Genomic DNA, 25,244 nt, shown 5'->3' with positions numbered 1-25,244 from the left:
TTGGATCATACCTAGTCACTGTCTCAAAACATTCAACACTAAATTTTTCACGCGGAATAATTTCTGAACCTGATCTTCTCTATACCTCAGAAAGTGAAATATTACAGGAAATGAAAGACCAACACGTGAGTGGAGTTAAAAGGATCTCCATCAAACGTAACGGCGAGATGATAAACACAAAACACATTATTTTAACATTCAGTACACCCGTCCTCCCGCAACGAGTTAAAGCCGGCTATCTCTCTTGTCCAGTTCGCCCTTATATTCCAAATCCGCTCCGGTGTTTCAAATGCCAGCGATTTGGACATTCAAAACTTTCGTGCCGTGGTACTGAAACCTGTGCCAGATGTGCAGAGCCCGGTCACGATAGCAATAACTGCTCTAAAACATACAAATGCGTTAACTGTAAAGGGGATCACCCTTCATATTCCAGATCTTGCTCCAAATGGCTATCAGAAAAAGAAATCCAGGTTATTAAAACAACCCAAAAAATTTCTTATCCAGAAGCAAGAAAATTAGTCGACTCTCGCACACCCACAGTAGGAATTTCCTACTCTGCAGCAGTAAAAAAGATCTTAAAATCAGCAAGTACTCAGACAGAAACACAAACTGTTAATAATAACACTTCGCTAAACTCCACAGCACAGACAAATAAACAAACCTCTTCCTCTAGCAGTAAAACACAAACCAAAAAATCCACTAATGCAAATATGAATAACACTGCTGTTGAACCATCTAAGAAAACTGTCGAAAAAAAGAAAATTCTCGCACGCGCAAAACTTGGGGTATCCTCCAAACAGAGACCCCCAAAACATTACAATTTTAAAAAGGAGGACTTCTTGCTTACCAGCAAGAAGGTTAAGCTAACAAAATCTCCTCCTCTTCCCTCTGACGAAGAAGTCGAGGACATTGAGTTTGAGGAAACTCCCCCAACCGATGATGAAGGTTGGGTGGAGGATCTTCCTGCCTCTTGATGTGCTTCTCTCTCTTTGGCCGTTTTTTCTCTTCTTTCTTCTTCATGGCCCTGAATATTCTCTCTTGGAATTGTCAGAGTTACTCGCATAATGTCACAGACATCAAAGATCTTGTCGAGTATCACCAACCGGCCATATTCTGTCTGCAAGAAACTTTTCTGTCCCCTGCTGATAAACCGAGGTTCAAAGTTTTTGACATATACCGCAAGGACTGCTTGTCAGGTGACCGTCGTTGTGGAGGAGTGGCATTGCTAATCGCTAATGATTATGCATCTAGCCAGCTCAATATCAACACATCCCTGCAAGCAGTAGCTGCGCGCGTTCACCTTCACTCGCTGTTCACAGTTTGTTCTGTATATATCCCACCTTCTTATGACTTGAGAAGCGTGGAATTGCAGACACTGTTAGATCAACTTCCTCCCCCATTCGTCATCTTGGGGGATTTCAATGGTCATAATCCTCTCTGGGGGAGTCCAGACTCCAACAGTAGAGGTTTAACAATAGAAAATTTTATTGAAGACAATGATCTTTGCATCCTTAATAACGGTGAAAACACTTATTTTCATCTTTCTACCCAATCTTACCATGCCATCGATCTCGTAATATGCTCACCTTCTTTTCTGCCACGTTGGGATTTTCAGGTGGAGGGTGGTCTCTACTCCAGTGGCCACTTTCCGATCAGGATAACCTCTACTGGACGCTGCGGCCATCAGCAGCATCAGCAAGCTCGACTTCGCATTGATCGAGCTGATTGGGCAGCATTTACCCAGTTGGCAGAAATTAAATCAGAAGACGTAACTGATATTGATATCGATGTAGCGGTAAAGCGAGTAACCGACATTATCCTAAACGCAGCTAACGCTGCCATACCAAAAACCACTGACGGCAGGATCAAGTTTCCTAAGCCTTGGTGGAACCTCTATTGTCAGGAGGCTCATAAGAAGCAAAAAAAGGCATGGAATACGTTTCGTCGTTATCCAACCACACAAAATCTCGTGGCACTTAAACGAGCTCGTGCTGAAGCTCGAAGGATTCGACGGAAGAGCCAGCGGGACTCGTGGCAGACCTATGTCAGCACAATCACGACGTCCACCCCATCAAAGACCGTATGGGGTAAAATAAAAAAAATCGTTGGCAACTACAATATATCTTGTGCACCCATTCTGGAGAATAACGGTCGTATTTTATCCGATCACAAAGAGGTGGCTGACTTCATGGGGACTTATTTGGCAGAAGTCTCCAGTGCAAATAACTATTGCTCAAAATTTTTAACCATCAAATCACGCAAAGAACAAAAAGTTCTAGATTTTAATTCAAACATTTTTAATCAATATAACACAAAATTCACCCTTCAAGAACTGAATGCTGCCTTACAAAAATCAAAAAACACATCACCAGGTCCAGATGAAATTCACAATAGTATGTTAAAACATTTAAGCAGGTCCTCTTTAGAACATATTCTGCATCTTTTCAATAGAATTTATTCGGAACACAGATTCCCAAAATCCTGGTGTCAAGCAACAGTAATTCCTATCCTTAAGCCCAATAAACCATCTGAAAAACCTGAGAGCTATAGACCTATAGCTCTCACTAGCTGCCTATTTAAAATAATGGAACGGATGGTCAACTCCAGGCTGATATACATTTTGGAGTCGCATCATCTGCTATCTCCATATCAAAGTGGATTCAGACGTGGTAGATGCACAATAGACAACCTATTGCTTCTCGAAACATCAATAAGAGAAGCATTTCTCAAACGAAAACATCTCGTGAGCGTATTTTTTGACATTGAAAAAGCATATGACCGTACCTGGAGATATGGGATCCTCAAAACCCTGCACGAGTATGGGTTACGAGGTAATCTCCCCATCTTTCTCTCTAATTTTCTAAGAGACCGAATTTTTCGCGTACGTGTCAAGTCTGTTCTTTCAGATGCATTTATTCAAGAAGAAGGAGTTTCCCAGGGAAGCGTACTAAGCGTAACTCTTTTTGTAATTGCAATCAACAGCTTAATCGAACAACTGCCTCCCGCTGTCAAAGGTACCATGTTCGTTGATGACTTTCAAATATCTTTCTCTTCATCGAGCATGAGTATCATTGAAAGACAACTTCAAATGGCTATTAATAAAGTAACACAATGGGCGGAGGAAAATGGCTTTACTTTCTCTGTTCAAAAAACTTTCTGTATCCACTTCTGCCGTAAAAGAGGTCTTCATCCTGATCCAACACTTCTCCTTAACAATCAACCAATAGCTGTAAAAGATCAAGGAAAATTCCTCGGTCTTACACTTGATAGCAAACTCAAATTTATACCGCATATACAAGAGTTAAAAAAGAAATGTTTACTAAAATTAAATATCCTTAAAGTCTTATCGAACACTTCCTGGGGTGCTGATACAGAGTCTCTCTTAAGAATCTACAGGGCTCTAATACGCTCAAAACTTGATTATGGATGCCAAATTTATGGCTCCACGGCAAAAAGCTATCTGAAAGTTCTGGACCCAATCCACAATCAGGCACTGCGCATCTGCACAGGCGCTTTCCGAACTTCACCTATTAACAGTCTTCATATTCTTGCTCATGAACAATCTTTAAACAATAGACGCCTCAAACTTTCATTGAACTTCTACTTCAAAATAAAACCTTATACTGATCACCCTTTACACCTTCATATTTTTAATCCATCTAATGTTATTTTATTTCTTCATCGTCCTTCTGCAACCCCAACATTCGGGATCCGAATGCGCCGGGTGCTTTCAGATTTGCAACTGTCAGATTTTAATACTCTCAATACAATAAAACTGATTGAACCATGGTGTGAAGTAGTTCCACCTACCATCAATGACCTCGCTAAATTCTCTAAAGAGACTACCTCCAATACAGCCTACCAACAAATATTTTATGATACAAAATGCAAATATTCTGATTATCATGACATTTTCACTGACGGATCAAAAGCAAACGATCACGTCGGCTTTGCTGCAATAATAAATGGTCAAGTTACCGCTGAACAATCACACCCATCTTGCTCTGTTTTTACAGCAGAAATAAAAGCCATATTGATATCTCTACAATCAATAACCCAATCCGCTCACAAAAAGTGGGTGATATACACTGACTCAAAGAGTTCAGTGGAAGCAATCACCCACTGCAACAATAACAGCCATCCCATAGTCATTCAGTCTTACCATTTATACAAAAGTCTTACACAAAATAATTTTCATGTACTCTTTTGCTGGATCCCTAGTCACGTAGGCATTGCCGGCAATGAAGCCGCTGATTCAGCTGCCAAAGACGCAAATATCCTAGTTGATGACAGCGTCCCTTTAGTTGACATTAAAAACGCAATATCTGAATGTCTTAACACGCATTGGCAACGGACCTGGAATCTCGAAACACAAAACAAATTACATTCGATCCAGCCATCGACTAAAGGTTTCAAATCATTACAACTTACCAGGAGAGAACAAGTTTCGTTAACTCGTCTTCGCATCGGCCATACCAGGTTCACCCATAAATACCTCTTATGCCGTGAACCAGCTCCGATTTGTATTAGATGTAAAGTCAACCAGACAGTGTTGCATATCTTATGCAACTGCCCAAATTTTAACCAAATACGTTTTAAATATTTTAATAATTTTAATCCATCTCTGAAAGACTTGCTGGGGGACCCACCCCTTCCCAATATATACTCCTTCCTCCGGGAGATTGGCTTTTCCTTTTTAATTTAGTGGTTGTGTCGTCAAAATGTAATTTTATCCGTTTTTCTTGTTACTGAAGGTTCTTTGACAACCTATTGTTTCAAACCCTTTCATAAATTTTTTAATGTTTACAGGTTTTTTACTACTTGTTTTAAACTACTGTTGTTTATACCTTCCTCTCCAAAACATTTTTACTTTTATCATACCCTGATTTTTTATTTATGTATAAATTCTAAACTAAAAAATCGTTTGGCGCAGTATAGCCCTCAAGGGCTCTTGCGCCATTAAAAATAAGTAAACCAACCTTCGGTTGCTCCTATAAATCCTTTGGATGGTGGCAGCATCGCTTGGATTAATGGCTGGACCCGATCTTGAAGGGTTCCTCGGGTTGGGGTCAAGCTGGAATTTAGCCTGTGTGAAGAGGGTGATTTCTTCGAGGGTGGAGCAGAGCTGGGTGAATGTTTCCACTTCAGAGGGTCTCCGAGCGGCTTCAATGATGGCAGGTAGGAATTGCTTTAAGGGGTAGTCATCGCAAGTGTCGTCACCCCCATCTCCAGAAGTTGCTTGTTGGATTTCGCCGGACGGGTCATTGTTTTCACCATCGATGTATACTGGGAGATTTCCATCCAGGCTTGGTGGGAGGTCCTGTAAGTCAGCCGAAGACTGCTGGGAGGGACTATGGGAGGGTATGATTTCATTCATTGTTGCCAGCGGGTTGTCAGGCTGAGATGAGACTTGCGGAGGGGAAACAGGCTCAGGGGCCGGAGTCAAGTCACTACTTTCTCGGGCAATCTGACTTTCCATATTAGCATGGCTTTCAGCTCCAGGGTCAGGTTCCTGTCCAGCCTGAGGGGAGTTAACTGTCGAGGCGGTGGCGCTTCTAGGTCGGCTGGTGGCTCGACGAAGCGGCTGGAAATCCGGAATCCTGAGTGGCGGGTTGTTCTTTTTTCTTTCTTGCCTCGTGTGGTTAGATTCATGAGTATTTAACCCTTTCCTTGAGGTGGTGGAGAAGGGGCATTTTCTACACTTGAATCGCTCAGGCGCGTCACATGAAGAATATACTGGGACATCTCTAAAACACCCATGGGCTGTAGGTTTTCTGGAAATTTTCCTTTTACATATACTGCACCAAAGGTAAGTCGCAGAAATTCTGGCTTGGTGGTCGTTGATTATGTGTCGCCTTAGTGATTGTTTCGTGGCGGTCCAGTTCTGGGCTCTGAATCGGCGAGAGCACTCAGCTTCAGGGCAGATGAGAGACATTTGGATGGGGAAGACCAAGTGAAGGATATCTCCAGTCCAACAAGTACTTTCGGGGCACAATGGGTCGGGCGAGGAGGGGGTCCGCTGCTGCTGCGTCCTCGTGTTGACGACTTGGACGACTCTCCGGGGGGCGTCTAATTTCGTGGGTTTGGAAGTCCACTTCTGAGTTCTCCCTCTTGCTGTTATTCGTCACCGAATTATCGTTGTTGATCACATTCAAATGTCCATCGGAAGTGGGGTGATGGTTGTCAAGCTCTTTAGGAGGGGAAGGTGGAATCAATCCGTGACGATCTTCAGTGATGTGGAGGAGCGCTGCTTCAGCTGAAGTCAATGTGGTGCTAGATGTGGCAATCCCAGGTTTTGTGAAATGTGCGATGGGTTTTCTTGTGGGAGCTGTTTTACTTGGCAGAGGTCCATTTTTGACTGCTTGAATGGTTGCATGGGACTGGTGAAAATCGGTTTCCGGTCTCGGAGATGGGCCTGCGCCAATTCCTTTTCCTTTCTTCTTCCTCCTTTTCGAACTCTTTTTTGACCTGTCGATCAAACATGGGGAGGAGCTTGTTCTTTGGTTGGCCTCAGGAGAGTTACAGTTGCATTGTTCCGGGCTCAGTGATTCTTGGGTTGTAAGAATGAGGATGTCGGCTTCACTATCTCTTCTGGATGCCGTGGAAAACGCTGGGGAACTACCTGGGCTGGAGTTATTCATCCTATCCGCAGGCTCGGCAGCAGGCTGATAGTAGTGGTTGGAAACGGGTGGGGAATTCGAGGTAGAGTCACAAAAGTCGGCTGAAGAGGGATCACCGACCTCGGAGGCGGGCTTGGAATTTTCCTTTGCTTTAACTTTGGCCCTAGTTCGTCCACATATCGGCGAGAACACCGGCGACTCGTCAAATACGTCATCTCCCGCAAATTCCTGATGAGAATACCAGGCGGCAAAGGCTGAGGGGGACACATCCGAAAACAGGCGAAAGGGATCCGGTCCAGGGCTTGATTCCTTCTCCTGCCGTGGAGTCCACGTCCAGAGGGGGCTCTCTTTCTTCCTCCACGTCGGTCCAGGACAGGCTCCAACCGATGAGGTTCCTTCAAGTCTGATCGGTGAATTTTCTTCTAGGCGGGGGCTGCGCTCTCCTTCCGAGTGGCTGCGTGATCCTCCATCTGAGTGAGGGCTGCGGCATTCCTCCGGGTGGCATCCAGGATCTTCTTCCGAGCGGGGGCTTGGTGCTTCATCCGGATGGCGGCAAGGTCCTCCTCTCGAGTCTGGGCTCCGTTCTTCGTCTGGCTGAAGGTTCCGTCCATTCACCAAGTCCGGGCTTCTTCCTTCTTCTGAGTCGGGGCTCCGTCCATCATCCCAGCTTGGGCGTCCTCTCGTCAGGGGTCGCTGGGCCGAAGGCGACGTCAAAGACGAGTCCATCCAGGCTTGGCTCTCCTCCACTGGGCGTTGGGGCATCCATTGGACTCCTGGGGGCGGCCAAATCTTCATCCGAGAGGAGCAGAGGTTCCATCAGGGCGAGGCAGCATCCAAATCCAGGAAGATTCCGGTCACCATCTTGAAATCAGGAACGCAGGAACCAGCTGGAACGCACCGGACGGCCTAATGGCTTGATCCTGAGAAATAACTGTTCAGAGCAGCGTCATACAAAGAAAAAACTACGCATTAAGCTGATAAGAACAGATAAAAAAATTTTTATTGATGCTTCTAATAGTGGGTTTACAAAGGGGGCCCAACAGTGGGAAGATAAGATGAGTGACAAATACAACAACTGAACAATAACAAAAAAGGTGAACAATAACAGATGATCCACATCCCGACAATGTTACACGGAAGGAATTAGTTGAGAGTCCTACTGTCAATGTTTTGACGTGCGCCGGTGAGGAATTCTACGTACAAGTCTCTTGACGCGCGAATAGTGTCCGAGACTATGAATTTAGTCATTAGGTTTGCATATTTTCTTGAGCAAAGACGGCTTAGGACTCGATCATTTTTCCTGTCCCAGGATCCGAGGGCTCCTACGACGATGGCTTCAAATCGCACGTCCTTGTAGCGCGACTTGAGTAGGTTGACGAGGGGGGGCATATTTCTCCTCCTTCCTTCGTCTGGCTGCGTCGAATGCCTCCTGGCCGTTTTCGAACGTAACGGTCACGTCCAAAAGCAACAGACTCCCGTCCTTCCTTAGGGCGATGTCCGGGCGCAGGCTGGATCTCTGGAACGGGCGATTTTCCGACCGCACTTCCTGCACCTCTTCGATTGGTGGTCTCCGCGTTTGTAGGCATTGAGAGGGACTAAACCCAGTCCGTCCCGATGAACAAATCGCCAATCCGCAAACCGGGTAAAGTTTCCCTCTCGGTGAAAGTGGGTTGATGCCTTGGCCTGCGAGTAACACGGGAAGGTCTTTCCTTGATGCGGGAGCGCAGCCAGATTCTCCTGGTGTTTGGTTCGGAATATCCTTCGAAGCAGCCGGAAAACCTTCGTCCTGTCGGTCACGGTAGACGAGCCTAGGGTGATGGACACCTCCCGTTCCTCTGTGAGCTCCCAGGTTATCCCAAGCCGATCCGAGGCAGCACGGGCTCTGGACCAGGTGCTAGTGGTGGGGTGGGAACAGTGAAGAGAAGCGGACCTTGACAAGAAGAGCCGGAGATCTTCCGTTGAGGGCTGGCGCCGGATGCAGGCTTCCGCGAAGTCTTTTAGATCTTCCCAGGCGAGGTCCTTGACGCGGGGATCCCGTGAGGTGAGTAGCTTGAAGGCAGAGTCGATGGCTGCTATGTCGGAGTCAAGGGCGGCCTCCGGAATTCCGAACAGCCCCTTCTTTGTATCTCCGTGGAGGTACCCTTTCGTGGCTTCCCTCGGCAGATTCAGGGTAGACTTGATGAGGGGGCGAAGGGTGTCATCAACTCTCCTCCAATGTGTTTTCTTCCTCTGGGCAGTCCTCATTTCGTACATCAGGGAGGGGTAATAGAACGACTTCAGGGCGTCAAGGCGCTGCCAGGGCAGAGCTGAGAAGACCCGTGCCGGTCCTTATCGTGTGATCCAGCGTAGCTTGGTCCGGAAGGAGCCGGAACCCGGTCGGTTTGCCCAGGAACCTTTTTTCTTCCCCATCTTGAAGGGCAGTGACGGTAGATCCCTCGATGGTGAAGACGGTGGGCCGGCATCCAGCCGGAGCAGCTGAGAGGTGCATTGAGTAGCTTTTCGCTGGATTGACACACAGCCCAAGATTGGACGAAGTCCGGACAGCTCGATCCAGGCGGTCTTGGAGGGTGGTGGGGTCCGGTCCCAGGAGAAGAAGATCATCGGCATAGGCCAGAGCGGTGTGTCTTGAAGCTTCGGACTGTGCCCCTCTGAGGACGGGATCGATTGCCAGGTTGAACAACAGCCCGCTGAGCGGGCATCCTTGCCTTACGCCTCGCAGCACAGGTGTTGGCTCCGATTCTCCATCCTCGGTCACAAACTGGGTGGTGGCGCCATCGTACAGACTTCGGACGAGCTCCGTGAGGTCTTCTCCTGCTCCTGACCTCTCAAGGGCGTTGAGAATCACCGGATGGGGGACAGAACCGAATGCGTTGGCGAAGTCCAGGGAGACGATGCAAACATCTTGGCCGGACCTGCGGGCTTTCTGAATCGTTTGCTCCAGGACGAAGTTGTTTTCAAAGGCCCCGTCGAACTGGAGAAATCCTTTTTGCGAGGGTGACAGCATCCCGTGTTCCTCGACCCACGATGAAATTCTTCTTGCGAGGCATCTCTTCTTTGCCCGGCGGCAGATGTTGAAAATGGCCGCGAGAGTGCGGCCGTCCGGGTCGACTCCTTTCCAGTGGGCGTACGTCAGCCGGTCCGGTCCAGGGGCGGAGTTCTCGGCCTTGGATAGGCGGGCCATCACTTCAGCTGGGGAGAAGCTGGAGAAGTCGACAATCTCGGGGGCGGGGGGGGGGGTGAAAGTCGACGTCACTGAGGAGCGTGGGATCATTCTCTCCTTCACCTCCGAAAGCGCTGGCCATAGTTGTCACCGGGATGGCACATCTGTTGGAGTCCTCTCCTAGGATGAGTCGAACCGCGCGCCTCCTGTTTCTCCTGTATAAACGCTGGATATCCCGGTGGTTCCTCGGGTTGGGGGGCCTCCTTGCTGTGTAGTTGCCGCTGACCTCTGGTAGCTTCACATGGCGCTGAGCAAAGGATGTGTATTCTTCCAGTAGGTCACAGAAGGGCTCCCAGCTGTCTGCCCCTAAGGCGTTGAGAAGATCCAGGAACCGATGGGTGAAGAGGGCCGAGGGTGACTCGTCGACACTATCCAGGATGGTGGGAACTATTGGCACAGTCACCTCCTCGACAGGGACCTGAGACGCTCCGATCGAAGCCGTGGGGGACTGGAGGTCCGTACTTCCGGTGCTCCGTTGTGAGTGCTGTCCAGGGCTTCCCCTCAGGGACAGGGGCGGGGTTGGTACATCGTCCTCTGCGCGGCGGGGAGGGGAACCGGCGGCTGACGTGGACTGCTGCTCCTGCTGTCCGGGTCCACTGGGGTGGTTCCTTAGAGGATGCCTGGCGCGTCGGTGGTTCCTCAAGCCTCTCTTCCCAGGAAATGAGGCCCCACAGTCGTCACACTTGTGTGGCAAGTCTATCCTCGAGGCTTCCATTATATTCCTTGAGCGCAGGCAGGCGTGCCTCCGCAGGTTTTTCTTTCCTAGCTGCAGCTTACATATCCTGCACCAAAAGCAGTGGCTCGCTATATCGATGCGATGGTCAGCCAACAGATGACGCAGCAGGGATTGTTTTACACCCGTCCATGACTCCCCCAGGAAGGAGCTTTAAAGGAAATGTTAGGTTAAGCTCCGCCTCCTTGACGAAGCAGGGCGGGGCGTCGGCGGGAAGCCTTTCGCTAGTGCCGTCAGGGCTGTCGGTCCTCGGAGCGGGGCTGCTTCTTCCCTGGGTGGCAGGCGAGTTCGGGATCGATGAAACAATTCTCTGACCAGCGGAGTTCGCATCTCTCTCCGACGAAGGGTCGGTCGGGGTGACGTCAGCGGTGGGCGTCTCCCGTTCGCGTCCAGTGACTGCGGCGGCGTAGGAGCGGGGTCCAGCCGGAGAGGCAGGCGGTGAGACGGCGCTCGTCGAAACTGTGCCGGCTCCGACCGGAGACTCCGGTGAGCTTGTCTCCGTTCCTCTTCTGTCCATTTCGGCAGGGCTGGTGGGGGGGCTCTCTCGCTCCGGTTGAACCGGCAGGCTACCTTCCGCTGGCGGATCCGAGAACAGCTCGTAGAGCGTAGGCATCGACAGTCCGGCCTGTGTCGGGGGGCACTCCATCCTCTTCTTCTTCTTCGCCCGTGTCCGGTTCCCTATCGGCGACTCTTTCGGCAGTTCTTCCGGGCGGGTGGCTGCCAGTCCTTCGGCGATGGTCCTCGGCTGGGCGACGAATCCAGACGAGCAGGGTGTTTCCGTAACGCTGCGAGCGAGGGTAGGCAGTAGCGGTCGACTTGAAGGCTCCGGACGAGGAGGCAGAGGGGGCGAACGACGCACTTCACTCGTTGCGAGAGAGGCACCTGGCGGCGGCTTCCATGGCGGCGGTCGAGGCAGCGGACGGGGCGGCGACTTCTTCGCGCTGGAGCTGGCTTTGGCATTCATCCTCTAGTCTTCTGAAAATAGACATTCCTCTTCTTCAGGATCTCTTCTCGTCTTGACCAATCCAACAGCACTACACTTTGATCTTAGCCAAAAGGCCGAGAAGCGATAGCGAGGGCTGTCCCAATTTTTCGGAAAAGCAGCCCCGGGTGCGCCCCGGCGCGGTGGAGGAGGGGGCCGAAAATCCCAAGATCGGGCGAACGGCGGGAGTTTCGGCTCGCGCGGAAGAGCGAGACGTTGCCGGCGGCGACTCCATACTCGTAGGTCCCGGGGAGCACCGAATATCCCAGCGCGAACACATCCAGCCCGACAGTTTGCCTCTTGGGAAGGGGGACGGAGCGGTTTCCTCCTAAATAGTATCCCTTTCTGACGATAGATGGCGCCACATGTCCCCCTTTTCTCTGGACTCTGTGTTTTTTTCCGAAAGTGTGTCCGCTTAACCTTCTCCCCCTTCTTGGGCCTTCCCCGCGACAGATTCCGACTTGCCGTCGCGCGAATTCGCCGGTTCTTCCGGGAGCACTTCGCTCTGGTGCAACCCCCACTGTCTTCCTCCAGGTCAAAAACTAGAAATCCGCCCGATCGCACGAGACGCAACCTGAAGGAGCGGCGAGCGTCCGAACGTGGACGTTCAGGGCGCATTGCGTTGCTCCGACGCGGTTCTCCGCTCACTCGAGGTATTCCGCGGAAAGACGAGGGAGATGGAGTCGCTGAAAATTGTGAGAGAAATCGCGGAAATGACGACTTCTCAAAATACATGCGCGCTTGCAACCGTCCAGTTGGTAATGCTGACGATGACAAAAGTAGCGTTTCTCGTTCTCCCCGCCGCCCACCTCTCGGGCACTAAGACTGGTTTTTTTTTTTTTTTCTGTCGAAAGCTTGGGGGGGGGGGAATTCGGCAGCGGGGGAAAACACCGCTACTCACTTAAAAAAGTGCACTCTTTGACAGTGAACGGGTTAATATTTTTTTTTTCTTCTTCTGAAGTTACCCAAAAGGTAGGTGATCGTGTCGCTTGGGGAAACGGAACAGGGGACTCGGCTGGATGCAGGAGGCACAGACACAGAAAATGTACAATTTTTTTTTTATTGAAGTAAGAAGTTTTACAGAGAATTCACATTACACAAGTAGAGTACAACAGTCTCATTGTAGTATTGAATGATTTCTACTCTTTTTACATTGGGAGTGGGCCGAATCCCGCAAGTAGTGCAATAGCGGGCCGACCCGTGGCGAGGGCGGAATAAATTCCAGACCGCAAGCCTCAGTTCAAAAATTAGTTTAATATCGTACTGTCCAATGGACAGTGTATCAGATATTAAGCTGATAAGAACAGAATTCTTTTATTTGACTTAAAAATGGTACAGGTGAATTTCGAAAATGGAAAAATATGTTACAGAGAAATATACATCACAAGGAGTGTCGATGACAATATCAATTTTACAATGCAAGAAGCAGAGTTACAAGGGAGCGTATTAGTGCGCATAGAGGCAGAAACGCTAGAACGAACGTCCGTGAAGAAAGTCATTGAGTTCATTAAAAGAGTTCGACCGTGGAAAAACGCACAAGGAGCGGGAGTCCAGTTAGGGAGGCACAGATTTCAATGAAGACAACCCACGGCATCACTCGCGTTGCCAGGCAGAGGGAAACTGAATTTGGCCAGAGATGAGGGAGATGTAAATTGCCCGCGACCACCTGATCACATCGCTGACACATAGCGTCCGGAATTTCTTGATAAACTTTCGGGTGGCTATCCGCCGGAGGAAGGCATCGTTCGAAGTGTCCCAAGCCCCAAGCGAGCCAATGACGATGGGTATGACGGCAACATCACGATGGGAAGCCTTGAAGTGCTCGACGAGGCCTTGATATTTCTCGATCTTCCTTGTCCTGGCGGCTTCGAATGCGGCCTTCCGGTTTTCGAAGGCAATAGTGACATCCAAGATGAAGATAGAGTCACCACGTTTGATCACTGCATCTGGGCGAAGGGGATTGCCCGGGATCACAGTTTCGTTAACCGAGAGAACAGCACACTTGTATCTTGCGGCACGGACGATCCTGTCGAGGACAGCGTTATGGCGTTGCTGCATCAAGTTGCTGAAGCTCCAGCAGTGATTAAGGACATGGGGGAGCGTCTCACGATCTCTTCCGCACTTCCGGCAAAGAGCATTTGTATCCGAAGACCAAGTCTTGGCACCGTTGAGGGGGACCAAGTTCAGCCGTGCACGGTGAATAAACCTCCAGTCACAAAACTGCGTGTAGTCACCACTGTAGAGGAAATGCGAGCTGGAGGGGGATGCCGCAACACATTCCATGGCTTTGCCTTGGTTTCTGAGGGAGATCAGGGCAGCAGTCCTCTTGTCGCTCAGTTTGCTTCTCAGAACCTTCAGGAGGGACTTCCGCGTGGTTGGCCGAACCGCCTCCCCTTCGAAGAGGATGAGAGGCTTCCACTGATGAAAAGACCAGGAAATGCCCGAGCGTCTAGACGCAATCCTCGCTCTAGTCCAACAATTGGAGATGTTGTTAGTTGAAGTTTGGAATTCATCTTCCATACTGCCGGAGAGGAAGTTTGCCACGTCAACTTCGGACACGTCACGCTGAAGGCGCCCTCCAGCTGTTTCTTTGAGATGTTGAAGGGCGATGTCACGAACAATCGGGTCCCTGGAGGAGAGCAGCTTCAAGGCGGTATCAGCAAGGTAGAGGTCGGAGTCCTCAGCTAGGATGGGGAGACCGCAGCATCCAGCTTCACGCGAGCCATAGAGGTAGTTGTTACTTGCTTCGGCTGGAAGGTTCAACGTCTTCTTGATTTCCCTGCGCAGCGCCGAGTCGATCCGCTTCCAATCTTCCTTCCCGAATTGACCGGTCCTCATGTAGAACTGTAGAGCCGGGTAGAAGAAGGTACGTAGAGCGTCAAGGCGCTGCCAGGGGGCGAGCTTGGAGGTCAGAAGCTTCATACCGATTGAAATGGCATCGTTCACGCAAGAGAAGTCCTTACAGAGGTTGTACCCGACAGGTTTTCCTAGGAACCGATGCTGATCACCATCTCTCAGGAACGGGATGTCATGGTTGCACAGGCGAAACGTGGTCTCACGAGAACCAACTGGGGCCGCGCCAGAAAGGTGAAGCGTCGCGGATTTCCTGGCATTTAGGGAAAGGCCAATCAGGCTGATGTCACTGGAAAAGGCGTCGAGTTGACTCTGGAGCTCCTCCGGTGAGGCGGCTATGATCGCAACGTCGTCTGCGAAGGCAAGCACCCGGTGTGAGATTTCATCATCTCCTTGAAGACGGCGAAGCGCCGGGTCGATGGTCATATTAAAAAGGATGCCACTGAGAGGGCATCCTTGCTTGACTCCACAGTCCACGTTGATCTCCTGACTGAGGCCATGGTCGGTCAAAAGCTTTGTGCTGGACCCCGAGTAGATGTCTTGGATCAAGAAGCAGGTGGCCTCACCAATTCCGGAACATAGCAGAGCCTCAAAGATTGCGGAGTGGGGGACGGAACCAAATGCGTCTGAGAGGTCCAGCCAGGCAACGCAGAGGTCCGAGGTGGAGCGCCGGGTCAATTGGAGATACCTTTCGAGGATGTAATTATGCTCAACCACCCCGTCAAAAGGGGTGAACCCCTTCTGCGCCCAGGAAAGGACCTTGTGCCGTGTGCACCAATGCTGAATTCTGGAAGCTAGGCACTTAGCGAATAGCTTGTAAATTGTATTAGACAGTGCGATGGGCCTCCAGCTTGAGAGATCGTCAGGGTTACCTTTCTTGGGGAGCAGGATGGTGTGAGACATCTTCCAGGAAGCCGGGACTTTTCTGAGGTGGCGGCAGATGTTGAAGAGCGCAGTGAGGACTTTGGCATCAGGATCGACGGATTTCCAATGGTTGTAAGAGATCTTGTCGGGCCCGGGCGCAGAGTTCTCAGCCGCCTTCAGGATCCTCAAGACTTCGGCGGAAGAGAACGGGAATTCAAGAGGGTCCTCTCGGTCGTCGGCCACGGCCTGAAAAAAGGCGGAGTCGTGTGACTTCTCTGCCCAAGACTCATAGAAGTAGCCCTCCAGCCGATCTGTACTTATGGTGCAGCGGGGAGTTTCCTCGTTAGTGATGAGGCGGACGGCTCTGCGGCGATTCGATCGGTATATTTTCTGGACCGTGGCAGCGTCGCTGGCACTGGGACTGCATCTGGTGCCGGGGAGGAAATCTCCAGGGATGATGCCAAGGGAGTCCTGGACGAATTTCACGATCTCATCGGCGGCCAGGGAAAGAGCATCAAATTGGGCTTCACAACCAGCGATCTCGGCGATGCCGTCTACTCTCCTGAGAAACGGCGACAAGGGGAAATCATCCTCCTCAGGATCCTCAGTGTTGGGGCTCCACCTTGGAATTTGTACGTCAGCGGATCCCGCTGGAGCAAAGGAGTCGGGGACCAGATCATCTATTCCAGAACCCTGCGAGTGGGAGGGTGACGGCGTCCTGGCACTGGAAGAGGCATTCCTCGCGGGGGACTCGTTGGGCAGCACAGCGTCATCGATGGGCTCAGCAACAGGTAGGCATTCAGCAGTGGTGTTGGCATCCTCAGGGAGACCGTCAGGGACTTCAACGTCAGGCAGTGGCTGAAGAGCATCAGTGGGGTCGGCTGGAACAGGGCGAGCAGACGAAGCTCCACTTCTTCTGGACGGACGGGACACGGGAGGAATGCACAGGGGGGTTGCTCGGCCGACGATTTCCTGCCTAGTGTGCCGGGCAATGTGACTGTGAAGGCCTTTTTTAGAGGTAGTGCTGAAATTGCACTGGTTGCAACACCATCTCTGGACTCCGGAAGTGATGATAACTGGTGCTACTCGCTGGAGACAGTCATGGGAAGTGGGCTTCTTTCCCAGGCGAAGGTGGCAGATTCCGCACCAGTTAACACAAGCAGACATTGTGACACCGTGCTCATTCCGAAGGTGTCTCAACAAGGAATTCTTGGTCGCAGTCCATTCTTGGGCCTTGAAGGACCGGGAGCATCCAACTTCAGTGCAGGCTAGAACGTCACGGATGGGGAAAACCAGATGGAGCTCAAGGCCAATTCTGCCGGTGTGGAGCGGACAGGCCCCGGGGGCTAACAGTCTTGGGGAGGCCGGAGGTCGTGTCGTTGGTCGTGGCTGGGGGGTGTCGGTCAACGAAAGATCCACATCATCAGGCGGCCGGGGTGCACCAGGACTTGGGCTCGTCGTTTGCTCCAGCTGAAGGTTAAGAGCAACTTCGGCGGATGTTGGAACATCACTTCTAGTGGCTTCGCAGGGAGGAACGACAGGCTGGGCGGGGAGAGCGGGGGCTTCTGGGCTGTCTGGCTGGTCGACGGGCGCCTCTTCATCGATAACAAGACCTGATGCATTGGCGGAACTCGTTGACGGTCTTGGTGAGGAGTGCTCAAATTGAACAACAGTCTGTGCACCATCCACTTGGGCAGGCGTGGACTGGAGCGACTCCTCCTGTACTACAGGATTCTCGGCATCGTCCTGTGTGGGCGTCGGAGTGGGCGCAACATCATCATTCAGTAGGAACTTCTGGAGGAACGGCACACTGACGAGCTGGGGCGAGACTTGACCTCTTGCCTTTCCATCAAGTAGAGCTTTTGTGAGACGCCTCTTCGCCTGTTTCCGGCATCCTTTGTAAGTGGTTGGCTCGATGGCGTGGAGATCCTTGTGGATTTTGATCTCCTCGGGGTCGCCGGAAGAGAAAGGGCACTTCGTGCAGGAGAATGAAGAAGGCTCAGGCTCCGCCCTTGCGCAGGAATGTCCCTTTGCTGTCTGCGCCCTCGTGTGATGGCAGACCGGCGAGGATCCGTATTGCAGGGGATTTCCATCAGGCGTTGGTTGGGCCCGGCTCCTATCCTCCAGGGCCCCGTTTGACGGGCGGGGGCTCCAGCTCCACAGGTGGCTTCCTCCTCTTCTCCATGGCGGGCTGGGTGCAGAAGTACTCGGGGCAGATCCCTCCGGGTGGCCAGGAGCAGGTGGTGGAGGTCCGAAGGCGATGTCGAAAGAGCATCCAGTGAGGGTCCGAGCGCCTTCTTGGTCGGGAACCGGCGAGCAGGCACGGGAATCCATTCCTCACAGGGCGGGAAGCAACCGACGAAACCGAGGCATCCGGGGACCAGGAGCGAGGCACGAGCAGGAACCGTGAACAGCAGGAGGAGCGGCACCAGGAGTCTTCAAACAGCGACGAAGGCTGCAGGTCAATCAAGCGACCGACAGCGCAGCAGCGCACTTCACGGCATAATAGCATCGAAGCAAAGTGTATTAAGCTGATAAGAACAGATACTACACTTTGATCTTAGCCAAAAGGCCGAGAAGCGATAGCGAGGGCTGTCCCAATTTTTCGGAAAAGCAGCCCCGGGTGCGCCCCGGCGCGGTGGAGGAGGGGGCCGAAAATCCCAAGATCGGGCGAACGGCGGGAGTTTCGGCTCGCGCGGAAGAGCGAGACGTTGCCGGCGGCGACTCCATACTCGTAGGTCCCGGGGAGCACCGAATATCCCAGCGCGAACACATCCAGCCCGACAGTTTGCCTCTTGGGAAGGGGGACGGAGCGGTTTCCTCCTAAATAGTATCCCTTTCTGACGATAGATGGCGCCACATGTCCCCCTTTTCTCTGGACTCTGTGTTTTTTTCCGAAAGTGTGTCCGCTTAACCTTCTCCCCCTTCTTGGGCCTTCCCCGCGACAGATTCCGACTTGCCGTCGCGCGAATTCGCCGGTTCTTCCGGGAGCACTTCGCTCTGGTGCAACCCCCACTGTCTTCCTCCAGGTCAAAAACTAGAAATCCGCCCGATCGCACGAGACGCAACCTGAAGGAGCGGCGAGCGTCCGAACGTGGACGTTCAGGGCGCATTGCGTTGCTCCGACGCGGTTCTCCGCTCACTCGAGGTATTCCGCGGAAAGACGAGGGAGATGGAGTCGCTGAAAATTGTGAGAGAAATCGCGGAAATGACGACTTCTCAAAATACATGCGCGCTTGCAACCGTCCAGTTTGTAATGCTGACGATGACAAAAGTAGCCTTTCTCGTTCTCCCGCCGCCCACCTCTCGGGCACTAAGACTGGTTTTTTTTTTTTTTCTGTCGAAAGCTTGGGGGGGGGGGGAATCCGGCAGCAGGAAACACCGCTACTCACGTAAAAAAGTGCACTCTTTGACAGTGAACGGGTTAATATTTGTTTTTTTTTCTTCCTCTTCTGCTGAGGTTACCCAAAAGGTAAGTGATCGTGTCGCTTGGGGAAACGGAACAGGGGACTCGGCTGGATGCAGGAGGCACAGACACACAAAATTTTTTTTTTTTTTTTTATTGAAGTAAGAAGTTTTATTACAGAGAATTCACATCACACAAGTAAAGTACAGCAATCTCATTGTAGTATTGAATGATTTCTACTCTTTATACATTGGGAGTGGGCCGAATCCCGCAAGTAGTGCAATAGCGGGCCGACCCGTGGCGAGGGCGGAATAAATTCCAGACCGCAAGCCTCAGTTCAAAAATTAGTTTAATATCGTACTGTCCAATGGACAGTGTATCAGATATTAAGCTGATAAGAACAGAATTTTGTTTATTTAAAAATATTCTAGGTAGATTACAGGCTAATGCAACAGTGCATGGAGTTTTACAAATATGATTCCAGTGGGCGGTGATTTCCATATACATTGTTATCTTGACTATTTACAGAGTATTTACAGGTAGAGTTCTTGAATATATATACATGGGGTGGATGGATATTTACAAAATGCAACAATACAGCGACAATGGTCGTGATTCGAACAAGTCCATGGTTCAGTCGCTAGTACAGCGTCGGTAGGGCGCGCGCGCGCGCCGAGACGAAGGGGACCGAGAGCAGAACACAAGAGTCCAAGGTCCCGGAAAGGCAAGAGAGTTCAGTTGCCCGCATGGTTTGCACTGTTGTCTGGTGGAGTGATGGCGGCCGAAGCAGCGTCTTCAGGGCCGTACTGGCGGTTCCCAGACAGATGTTCCATGTAGATTATCCTTGACCAACGGATGCAGTCACTAACGCAGAGCTTTTTAAATTTGGCTAGGTAGGACTTGGCCATAATCTTCCGGAGGAAGCTGTCGTTTTGCTTGTCCCAAGAACCGAGGGCACCCACAATGATTGGGATAATTTGTGGTCGCAGCCCCTGGTCCTTGTAGAAGTTGACAAGAGGGTCATACTTGTCGAGCTTCCTCGTCCTCGCCTCGGCAAAAGATTCGAGGCGGTTGTCGAAGGGGATGGTTACATCGACAATGAAGATGTTGTCTCTGCGTTTGATGACCGCGTCCGGTCGTAGATTGAGGTTGTCGGGACCCACCTTTTGATTTATCGACACCACTTCCGCGGAGTGCCCTGCGGCCTTCACAACCCGCTTGAGGACAACGTTGTGTCTGATCTGCATGGCCTGGCTGTTCCTCATGCAGTGGCTTGTGACGTGGGGCAGGGTCTCCTCACGTGCGTTGCATCTTCGGCACGCCCGGTTGTTCCCCCGGAGCCACGGCTTGCAGGCATTCAGGGGGACAAGGTTCAGTCTGGCTCTGTGGACAAAGCGCCAGTCAGCGAACCTTGTGTAGTTTCCGTCGTACAGGAAATGGCTACTAGCCTTGTCAGCTGCAACGCATTCCATCGTCTTGCCTTGGCTGGGTTTGGCGGCAAGGGCTCTGGATCTGTCGTCGCGTAGCCTTTCCCTGAACGACTTGGTGAGCTTCCTTCTGCCTGCGGCCTGCACCGTGACATCCCGCAGCTGAAGCTCTGGCGAGCCGTCTTCAAAGGTCCAGGTGACGCCGAGCCTTCTGGAAGCGGCTCTGGCACACGTCCAGACGTTGAGGGCCTCGTTGGCTGAGCCCGCGAAGTCCCCCTCCATGCTGCCAGACATGAATTCAGCCATCTCGTTGTCGGAGGGCGCCCTCTTCAGCCGTTTGGCGCATGTCGCTTTGAGGTGGTCGGCGGCGATGGACTGGACGTCAGGGTCCCTTGACGTGAGTAGCTTGAATGCGGAATCTATGCGGTAGAGGTCAGAGTCTTCCGCTGCGCACGGTATTGCGAGACTCCCTTTGTCCCTCTTGCCATATATGTACTCGTTCGCCGCTTCCGTGGGGATGTTGAGGGTTCGCTTTACCTCCTTGCGGACCATGGTGTCGATCTTCCCCCAGACTCCTTTTCCGAATTGGTTCGTCCTCATCGCAAATTGGAGAGCCGGGAAGAAGAAAGTCCGCAGGGCGTCAAGTCTCTGCCATGGGGCGAGCTTCGAGTCCATTACCTTCTTGCCGATGTCAAGTACACTGTTAAGGCTTGAGAAGTCCTGGACCAGGGAGTAGCCAACGGGTTTCCCGAGGAACTTGTAGGCATCCCCGTCAGCCAAGGTCTTGACGGGGTCCCCTTGCACGTGGAAGGTGGTGTTGCGACTACCCACAGGCTTCAGTCCCGACAGGTGCAGGCTAGCCGATTTGCGCGGGTTCAGCTGGAGACTAACCCTCGCAACGTCACTGCTGAAGGCGTCTAGCATTGCTTGTAGCTCTCCCGGGTTATCGGCGATCAGGACGACGTCATCAGCGTAGGCAAGAATCCTCTTTTTGGACTCGTTCGCCTGGATCCGTCGGATGGCTGCATCGATGACCAGGTTAAAGAGTATGCCGCTGAGGGGGCATCCCTGTTTCACTCCTGCAGCGATCGGGATGTCCGGTGTTGGGCCCTCATCAGTCAGAACTTTCGTCACCGTGTCGGAATACAGGTCGGCAACCAGGTCAGTCATGAGCCTGCCAGCTCCTGCAGATCGCAAGGCATGTAAGATGGCTCCATGCGGGACAGAACCGAATGCATTGGATAAGTCCAGCCAGGCTAGGCAGGACTCGGCCCGGTTCTTCCTTGCCCACTCGAGGCGGTGCTGGAGCAGGAAGTTATGCTCCATGACGCCATCGTGTGGGAGGAATCCTTTTTGTGCGTGGGAGATGATGTCGTTCCTCTCACACCAAGCGGACAGTCGAGCGGCCAGGCATTTCGCGAACAACTTGTACATGGTGGAGCACAAGGTGATGGGGCGCCAGTTAGTGATGTCAGCTGGGTCGCCGTCTTTAGGGAGGAGGATCGTTGTCGAGGTCTTCCACGCCGTGGGGGTACGCCTGAGTCGCCTGCACGCATTGAAGAGGGTAGCAAGGGTGATTCCTTCGGGGTCTACTTCCTTCAGGTGTTTGTATGTTATTCTGTCCGGGCCGGGGGCAGAGTTCTCGGCCTTTCTGAGGGCCAAGGCCACTTCCGCTGCGGAGAACGAGGTGCCGAGGGGGTCGTCATCAAGACTGGAGTCATCATCGAAATATTGTTGGTTGTATGTTTTCTCAGTCCACGTCGTGCTGAAGTGCAGGAATACGTCCTCAGCTGGGATGCAGCATCTCGGGGCCTCCTCTTTGGTGATGAGGCGCAGCGTCCTCCGTCGGTTCCCTCGGTACAGTCTCTGAACTGTGGCCGCGTCTTCCGCGTTGGGGGGGTTCCTCTCGGTCCGGGCACCGCTGCTCGGCATTCTTATCCTCAAGTGGTGTTGGATAGTTGAGGTGAGGTCGTCCATAATGGCATCCAATCTGTGTAGGTTGTCCGGGTCCGCACCGTCTTGCCCTAGGTCTCGTAGAGGCTCACGAAAGTGCCCGATGGGGGAGGTGATGGGCTCGGGAGTATCCTCCTGGCTGCCGTGTGGATGCGTAGTAGCGGAGAAATGCGCTCCGTCGTCTCCGTGCGCCTGGCTCGACGTGGACCTTCCATCCTGGTCAGGGGTTTGCTGCTCGATGTTCATGTCGACGTAGAAGGGGGAAGCGATGACTGAAGACGGTGAACCTGCCGGAGATGCGTTACTCAGGGGGGAGCCTAGGGGAGACCTCTGGTCCTGGGTTGGGGTGGGGCTCCTCCGCTCCAATGGGATGGCATGCTGCGGAGACATATCGTGAGCATCTGGGTTCGGCTGCTGTGGCGCTTCCTGAGATGATCCGTCACTCTCATGTCGGGGCGGAGCAGTTAGGCGTGGGCAGTTCCCTTCTTCATCGGGGTCCAGGTGGTTGCTGACATCATTCGTCTGCTGGCTGTGGATGGTGACGCGTGGAGCAGCTGGGTTATGCACCCGTCTTCCACGAGCAGGGACTTGCAGAGCGGGGCGGCTGGCAGCCCTCTCTTCTCTAGCGTGCTTGGCAGCATGTGACGCTAATCCCCTCCTTGTGGTGGTGGAAAATGAGCACTGAGGCTTTGTGCATTTCCATTTCCCCTCGGCCTGGTCTTGCCCGGAAGTAGCATGGATTTGCAGGCAGGGGTGCAGAGTGGGCGCCCTTGGTATCCTCCGCTCGCAGAATGAGCACCAGTAGAAGGTGGCGTCAGTCGGGTGCCCATGCTCGAGCCGCAGGTGCCGCTTTAGCGACTGCTTAGTCGCAGTCCATTTCTCAGCCTTGAACCTCCGGCTGCAACCAGGCTCCAGGCAGGTGAGGAGGGATGGCAGGGGGAACAACAGGTGGAGTTCGCTCCCCTCCCTTACCGTGCTGCTGGGGCATTGAGTGCGGCTGCACGGTCTGCTGGCTCGATCCTTCCGCTGTGGGGTCCCATGCCGTCGTGCGGCGGGAGCTTGCATTGTCGGAGAGCGGCGGCGGGGCTTCTGGGGCTGGAAGTCGGAGCTTTGGGAGCCGGCTCCTTCTCTGGCGGTTGACACATCATGATGAACTGGGCTTTGTCCCTCGTCATCTGCCAGGTGTCGCAGAGCGACCTCGGCTGAGGTAAGAGTGCTGCTGGTTGTGGCTGCTCTGGCTGGTGTGGCGGCACTGCGGTTGCCGGGCGTCCGGTGACTGGCGCTGGGAGCGGCGGGTGTCTTCACTTTCTCACGGGCAGGCGTCGGCTTTCGGCTGGAGTCGGATATTCCTGGAGAATCCGACTCCGTATGGGCATCAGAGGTGTTCTGGGTTGCATTGGGCTGCCGGGGGGCTTCCTCTGTCACTTTCTGTGGTGGGGTCTTCCTTCCGGGTTTCCGCTTCCGTCTCCTCTTAGGCTCCACACGTTGGTTCGGTGTGGCGTCCTTACAAACGGGGGTGCTAGCCGTCACGTCCTGGGCAGGCTGGCTGGAGGGAGACAGTGACTCTTGTGTTGTAAGGATGAGGACGTCACCATCTTCCTCAGCGTCATGTTCAGTGGCGCAGTCATCAGTCGGGGGGCAGGCGGCTCCATCACGAGCCTCGGTTGCGGTCTCCTCCGTCGAGATTCCTCCGACAGGGGGGTCATCAGAGGGCAACACGTCGGGACCCTCGCGTTGGGAGTTCGGGCAGGCGGGTGGGCTCAATGCCATGTCACCTCCGGGACTGGGAGAGGAGATGGGGGTGCCGGATCGAGCGGGGGTATTGTAACCGTCCTCCAGGTCAATGATGAGGCTGGTCGAGCTGTTGGAGCCAGTCGGCGTCGGGGACCGACTGGGGCTGACAGGCATCCCCTCAGTATTGTCAGGGCTAGCTCGGCATCCTTCCTTCGTCAGTGGGGTCGAATGGGTGGCGACGTCAGGGCTAGCGGGACTGCCGACGCGTTCCGGTGATCCAAAAAGGCTGAAAGCAGGTCCCTCGGCGTCCAGAAGAGCCTCTTCCGCGGCTCTCGTGTAGGCGATAGCAGGAGGCGAGCCGTCGGCCACAGTTGGAGGAAATGCCTCGGCGATCAGGGATTGCAGGCATGGTATCCCACGGAATTCGGGGCGAACCATCCCCGCGGCAAACTCGGCAGTTGCCACTTTCTTCAGGCGCCTTTTGGCCTCCTTCCTGCAGGCATGCGGCTCCACAGAAGAGCAGATGTGTATGTCTATGTGAATCTGCTTTTCCCGCAGGGAGTTGGTCGAAAACGGACATTTGTTACACATAAACGTCGACGGCAGTGGGGTCGCGGGCTGAGCATCATGCTGCGTGGGTGGCTCCGGTCTTTCGACGAAGTGCCCAGGGGAGAAGCCAACGTCAAACGCCCATCCTTGGGATAGCTGGACGACCGGGGCATGCACAGGGAAACGTGGGGTCTCCTGTAGAGGTGGCCTGCAAGAGTGGCCAACGGCGACCTGTGACCTGGTGCGATGGCACACTGGCGAAGGTTCCGGCGTCCTCGGTGAGGATGTCCATAGCGGGGAACTCAGATGAATGGCTGCAGGCGGTGGGGTTGGCGAGCCTGCTCCATTGAGTAGGGTCGCCCGGTTGACCCGAGGATCCATCACGAGTACTTATGCAGGAGGGGGAGAGGGGGGGGTGAAGAACAGGGAATAACACATGACGGGATGAGAGTTGTAAAAATGAGAACACAAACAACAAAGCCACAGGGCCAAAAAACAAACAGAGACACGAAAAACACGGCAAGTGCCAAGAAAGCCCAACAGATGGCGCTGTAGGCGAGGTAAGTATCTGGCACTAGGATAGGAGTCCCGAAGCAGCTACCAAACTACTAGGAGTGCTGGGGAATACCACTAGAGGGCGCTACAGGCGTTCATCCGGTGGAATGAAAAATCCCCGTTTATACTGACTGGGAGCGGTCAAAAAACTGGTAGTTACAGGATAAACAGTGGAAAGACTCAAATTGATAAAGAAATAACAACACAACAAATGCAAAACAAGCGCCAAATAGAACAACAATAACAACAAGTCCCAAACACACAAGAAACAATAGAAAAAAGCCAAAAATAGAAAAAACGGTCAAAAATACGGATGCGATACAACAACGATAGGGGACGGATGAAAAA

General features: G+C 52.6%; 1 protein-coding gene and 3 pseudogenes across 1 annotated transcript; all 4 read right to left on the bottom strand.

Annotated features, from left to right (window-relative positions):
- Nucleotides 1-10,661: 10,661 nt before the first annotated feature.
- LOC129230405 (uncharacterized) lies at nucleotides 10,662-11,537 on the bottom strand. Its single transcript, XM_054864803.1, has one exon. The coding sequence runs from the start codon at nucleotides 11,535-11,537 to the stop codon at nucleotides 10,662-10,664; it is 876 nt and encodes a 291-aa protein (XP_054720778.1).
- Nucleotides 11,538-12,709: 1,172 nt separating this feature from the next.
- LOC129230821 (U2 spliceosomal RNA) lies at nucleotides 12,710-12,912 on the bottom strand (annotated as a pseudogene).
- A 4,810-nt stretch (nucleotides 12,913-17,722) lies between these two features.
- Nucleotides 17,723-17,856, bottom strand: LOC129230762 (U2 spliceosomal RNA; annotated as a pseudogene).
- A 1,073-nt stretch (nucleotides 17,857-18,929) lies between these two features.
- Nucleotides 18,930-19,104, bottom strand: LOC129230819 (U2 spliceosomal RNA; annotated as a pseudogene).
- Nucleotides 19,105-25,244: the final 6,140 nt, after the last annotated feature.

This window comes from Uloborus diversus, chromosome 9 (assembly GCF_026930045.1).
Source record: "Uloborus diversus isolate 005 chromosome 9, Udiv.v.3.1, whole genome shotgun sequence".
In the NCBI taxonomy this organism is placed as follows: Eukaryota; Metazoa; Arthropoda; class Arachnida; order Araneae; family Uloboridae; genus Uloborus; species Uloborus diversus.
The sequence above is the reverse complement of the archived record's forward strand: the minus strand, read 5'-3'. Positions and strand labels throughout refer to the sequence as shown.